The sequence below is a fragment of the Penaeus japonicus genome, unplaced genomic scaffold, assembly GCF_977035675.1.
Source record: "Penaeus japonicus unplaced genomic scaffold, GWHDUDI00000001_assembly GWHDUDI00000002, whole genome shotgun sequence".
NCBI classification, from domain to species: Eukaryota; Metazoa; Arthropoda; class Malacostraca; order Decapoda; family Penaeidae; genus Penaeus; species Penaeus japonicus.
In genome coordinates this window covers 31,166,554-31,172,120 of record NW_028234404.1, presented here as the reverse complement: position 1 = coordinate 31,172,120, position 5,567 = coordinate 31,166,554, and the positions used below count along the sequence as shown (strand labels likewise).

The following is a 5,567-nucleotide window of genomic DNA, read 5'->3' as shown; positions in this document are numbered from 1 at the left end:
ATTTTGATAATCAAATAAAGCCTAAACCAATTCATAATTGTTACATCAAAGGATGTTCAATTACATCATCTCACTGGGAACTCCTGATTATTATAGCTGAATGTAAAACAGCTTGAAAATACAGGTAGAATTAAACACAACTGTTACAGAAATTTCTTTATATAATATTTTGATAATCAAATAAAGCCTAAACCAATTCATAATTGTTACATCAAAGGATGTTCAATTACATCATCTCACTGGGAACTCCTGATTATTATAGCTGAATGTAAAACAGCTTGAAAATACAGGTAGAATTAAACACAACTGTTACAGAAATTTCTTTATATAATATTTTGATAATCAAATAAAGCCTAAACCAATTCATAATTGTTACATCAAAGGATGTTCAATTACATCATCTCACTGGGAACTCCTGATTATTATAGCTGAATGTAAAACAGCTTGAAAATACAGGTAGAATTAAACACAACTGTTACAGAAATTTCTTTATATAATATTTTGATAATCAAATAAAGCCTAAACCAATTCATAATTGTTACATCAAAGGATGTTCAATTACTATGTAACAATTATGAATTGGTTTAGGCTTTATTTGATTATCAAAATATTATATAAAGAAATTTCTGTAACAGTTGTGTTTAATTCTACCTGTATTTTCAAGCTGTTTTACATTCAGCTATAATAATCAGGAGTTCCCAGTCATTAAATTCTTTGGTGGCAGAATTAATTAGTTATTATCATTGTCAATGCTACCATTGTTATCATAATTATTATTATAATAATAATAGTAATAGTAATAGTAATAGAAATAAAAATTTCTTTCAGAAATTTCAAGGAATGGGGTCACACAAGTAAGGTCAGGTAGAGCTATTAACCCATTCGCGCTGGATGACATGCTGACACGTTTCGTGGTTGTTGCGTCAGATGACGGTGATGAGATATCTGGGCAAGGCCGGCGCTCAGGGTGAGCGAGCGAGCAGCCCAGGCTCACAGCTTGTGTGCCCAAGAATCTCGAGGCATTAGGCTTATGCGTTCGATCGCCCGAGAACACGATCCCGGAAAAAATAAAAACACATTGACGACCAGCTCAAGAGTCAGATAGTCTTGCCACCCGACATGACCGGGTTAATCGACTCCTTCATAACTAAATGCTTATGAACCGCCAATGCGTATAAAAGAATAGCGATCAATCAACAATACTTCATATCTGAGACAGAGTATATTCCTCAGCACACCAGTGTAAAACAAACAAAGCTTCCTAATATCAAACGGTTTCCAAACAACTTACTCTTAACAGCAGACCAAAGTCTTATCGACCTCGTATATGTAGACGTATAACCCCCTCTCACTCTCCCCATGATGATGTGTTCTACTCTGTAGCTTGGAGCTGTAGAATCAATAGGATCTACAGAGTCCAACTAGGCAAGTGTTCGCACGAGTGAATTGGTGCTGCTCGAATCAATGGGGTCGACCGCTCCGCTTCCATACTAGTACCTATTGAGCACTTCCCGCAGCCATGGACGGTCCACTCCTATGTGCAACCAATCAGAGGTAATACACAATTGAGTCTTGATATTTCGAAAACACAGTAATGGAAATCGATGCATCCGTATCACTTTGCTAATATATCATGTATAGACTCATATATCATGCATTGTTTAGAAATTGATAGAAAACACCTGATAGAAAACCTCTTAACCCATTAACTCCAGATGACAAGATATCACGTCTAGTTAGTCACTGATACCTGCACAATCGCAGGACGAGATATATTGTCATGCTTCTTCCACAATGGCCAGCAACCAGTATGATCAGGCATGTAGCGCGGCTCTGCTGGCGGCCAATGAGGTGGAATTAGCCCGAGGTGTTAGGGTCTTACTGCGTTTGACTAATCACAGCTGCTAGTCTTCAGTGCCTAACTGGGAGCCAAGACAGCCCCATTGGCAACAGGTTAAGTCTGATAAACTGGTTAATAGGACCTAACAAATATGTTGCATGCTATGCATCTATTATCAATTCACTGGAGTACTGACATTCTTAATTGCAAATTTGAAATTTGTATCTTACGGTAAGAGGTGATTGTCAATCTGATGCTCATTTAATTGCTGTACTCTAACAAGAATAATTGATCCACTTAAAAGGAGAGCTACTCTATATGTTAGATCAATCTGCGTGTCTTCTATTACGCCTAGTAGACCCACTTGTCAAAAGCTGTCAGTAGGTGTAAGTATTACATACACCAAATGCAGACTGACATACACCAAGAAAAATAAACCAAGATAGGAAATGAGGAAGAATCTTATAATGTAGGGATCGACTTTACTTTCAAGAAAATTTTATGCTTGCACACATTCAAGAAACCTGGAAAGAATCCACTTACCAGAGTAGCATCTTCTGACGGCTCTAAAGTAATTCTCTTGAGATCGTCTCTGTCTTCGCTTGTACGGCATAAGTTTAGATAAAACTGAAAGAAAAGTTAACGTATATAAAAAAAAGAAATTAAGTGAAAAGAATACTAGTATCCTTTGCATGCTGATCATACATAATAGTGATAGAAATGAAAACTCACCTCTCTGCACTTTCATCAATGAAAAAATTATCCAGCATAATTGCAAATGAATTCAAGTTTACAGACATAAATACTGCTTTATATGTCTAATCACTATATGATACCTGATACCTTCTTGACTAGCCTCATCTCACTAGAGGTCTGGCCAATAACTCGCAACAAACATTTCCTGAACCACATTTCCTTTCAAATAATGACTATTTACAGGAATTTCTAGCCATATCTGTATTTGTCTTGGAAAACCTCCTCAGCAGAAATTTGTCATCTCACTTCAATGATCCCGTCACTTGCCATCAACATGGAGTGTGGTTTATGTCAAGTCAATAGCCTGTAATTTCTCATCATAAAAGGTAAATAGCAAACCATATACAAAGACAGACAATGTCTTTTCACTTGTACTGTAATCTAAAACATAAATGAACACCAGTTCAGGCAATAAATATAAAGAGTATTCATATGTACTATGGTAAACAATATATGGACTAATACCATCAAAATAAAGATCTGCTTTACAAACACATTTTATTCACTTACTTCATATGCATGGAAAACTTTAATTTGATGTTATATCTATATGTAGGAGTAATAAACAAGTTAGGAAAAATATGTAACAAGCAGTTGAATGTATATCAATTTTACACATTAAAGGGAAAGTGTGTAGAAGCCTTGGAAAAGTCTACTAATTACTGTTATACATACATATTCACACTCTTTATATTCACTCTTTTTTTAAAATTATATACATAAAATAAGTTTCCAATGGATGTCATGACATGCATGATGGCTCAGCTTCAGCCTAAGAGATGGGCATCACTGCATACAAAACAAGACATCAGGAACACTTTAATGTTGATACACACTCACAGTGGTACAGTTTTATGACTGCTAAGGTGCTAGCTTTAAGATTACAACTTTCAAAAGTCAACCTAAATTCTTGTTTTGTGATGGTTTTAAAGTAAGCTTGCTGGGCAACTCTATACAACCAGGAGCAATGAAGGAACACTTTCCCTGACCCTCATTAAAAAAGTTATTTTCCTTGAAATAAGACATTTTTCAGTCTTGTAGGCATCCCGTATCTAAATGAGAGGTATATATATGCAACTGTAGCCTATTCCTAGTCACTGCCAAAATGACTGTTGAATCTCTATGATGACAGGCAAGTAACTGAGTTCTCAAACATCGTTTTTAATGCCTCCATCTATAACTGTCCTCAGGCCAGATTATCTAAAAACCCAAACAGGGGCCCATTCAGTAAATCCCAGGAAAAAGGTACAGCTTTTTCCCATATTTACTAATTGTGTTACTGAATGGCTCTGCACCATGGGACTACATGTGAGAACACATTATTATGCCCATAAGAGTGGGAATACAAGACAACAGTACAATTCCCTGCTGCTGCTTTTTGATATTAGATGTAGAGTTAGTTTTGAAGATTAAATTGCTAGGTAAATTTTGAAAGACTAAATATATATATAGATATTATCTATAATCACTACTATTTACATCAATTATCAGATAAGCAGATGGACAGGTATAATGTCATACACACATCTGTGCATACACACGCACAAAAAAACAAAAAAACAAAAAAAACAAAAAAACTAACACATGATCTAAATACATTAATCAGAAACTCCTGCAGAATTTTGATTTACTTAATCACATGACCTTAGTAATATAATGATAAATAATGAAAATGGAGACAAGTAAAGACAAATGTGCAAAGAGTGTCTAACAGAGTACTTTACCACACAATAACTAGATTTGTAAACACCGAAAGGACTCCAATATTTATCTAATTTTCTGAACACGTTCATGTAGATATATTAATTTTTTTGTTTTCTTTAGCACAGTGGAATAATCAAGTAGAAAAATATCAACACTAATGACAATGTGATGACATATCATTATAAATATACTCAATAGTTTTAATCAAAGAAAAATACTAGAATAACCACCTTATGGTAATAATTACAAAATAGCAAACAAAGGACTTACACTAATAAGTGCATTACCAACATCAAAGACAACAAGACACACTAATATCTAACAACAGTTACAAACATAACAACAAAAACAAATAAAAAATTGATATCACTAATGGGAACATAAAAATCAACAAAATATAATGTGCACATAGAATGACGACAAAGGAACTGAGATGATAAAATCAACACAAGGACATTCTTAAAGTGACAACAACCATGCATAAAGCATATCAGTGAACTAGAAACTAAGTGAGTAACCAAACCTTCAAAAAAGGATCTATGCAAGAACAAGCTGCATTCAAAGACACTATTTCCTATAATATACCTGTATAAATGTTGTCTTCTGAACAGCAATATGAGTAATGAGGCAGAGGAAGACAAAAGCGATGGAGACAACAAAGAAGATCAGCGTGTTTGTTCGCTGATCATCCAATAGCAATTTTGTCAAAATACGGTTCCCAGAGATGATTAGTCCAGCTGTGCCTATGTGGTTATGGAAAACTAATATTACCAATCAAATACCAAAGAGAAGTCACTCAAAATCATCAAACAATAGTAACTAGTTTGCACAAAGTGATTCTTCTGGTTACCTGTCATAAACCAAAATAGAATAATTCAAAGCTCAAAATTTGTTCAGTAACAAAAATCCTGATTAACCCATAGAGTGCAAAGCACAGTTTTGGCTGGGTAGGGTTGAACTGCTAACCAGAGCTTAGCAGTGCTACATTTAGATAATGCATTGGTTGTTTGTCTCCATGTTTAGATATTTAAGGGATAATCTTTGTGATAAGTGTAAACCACAGGGTGGAGTCCAATAAGAGTCACTGCTCGACCCACTGGCTAAGGAGCTGCTAACCCTTGGAAAACATATCTCGTATGCCTCCACTAAAAATAAAAACTCAAACATCCCTGATGAAGGGCAAAAGAGAGTTTTCTGCTACAGACAGAATATTCCATGTCAGCTTATTAGTTTTGTGATTATGATATTCCTATTTATCACTTAACCA

At 34.9% G+C, this 5,567-nt stretch overlaps 1 protein-coding gene across 1 annotated transcript in view; it reads right to left on the bottom strand.

Moving 5' to 3' along the window:
* Positions 1-1,229: 1,229 nt before the first annotated feature.
* The window catches only part of Ent3 (equilibrative nucleoside transporter 3), a 14,329-nt gene continuing 9,991 nt past the window's right edge, over positions 1,230-5,567 (bottom strand). Inside the window, exons 6-10 of the mRNA XM_086545293.1 lie at positions 5,417-5,445; positions 4,886-5,076; positions 2,308-2,467; positions 1,751-1,836; positions 1,230-1,421 (exon numbers count right to left, since the gene is read on the bottom strand). Coding sequence (XP_086401419.1) covers positions 1,230-1,421; positions 1,751-1,836; positions 2,308-2,467; positions 4,886-5,076; positions 5,417-5,445 — 658 coding nt within the window. The remainder of the gene's footprint in view (positions 1,422-1,750; positions 1,837-2,307; positions 2,468-4,885; positions 5,077-5,416; positions 5,446-5,567) is intronic.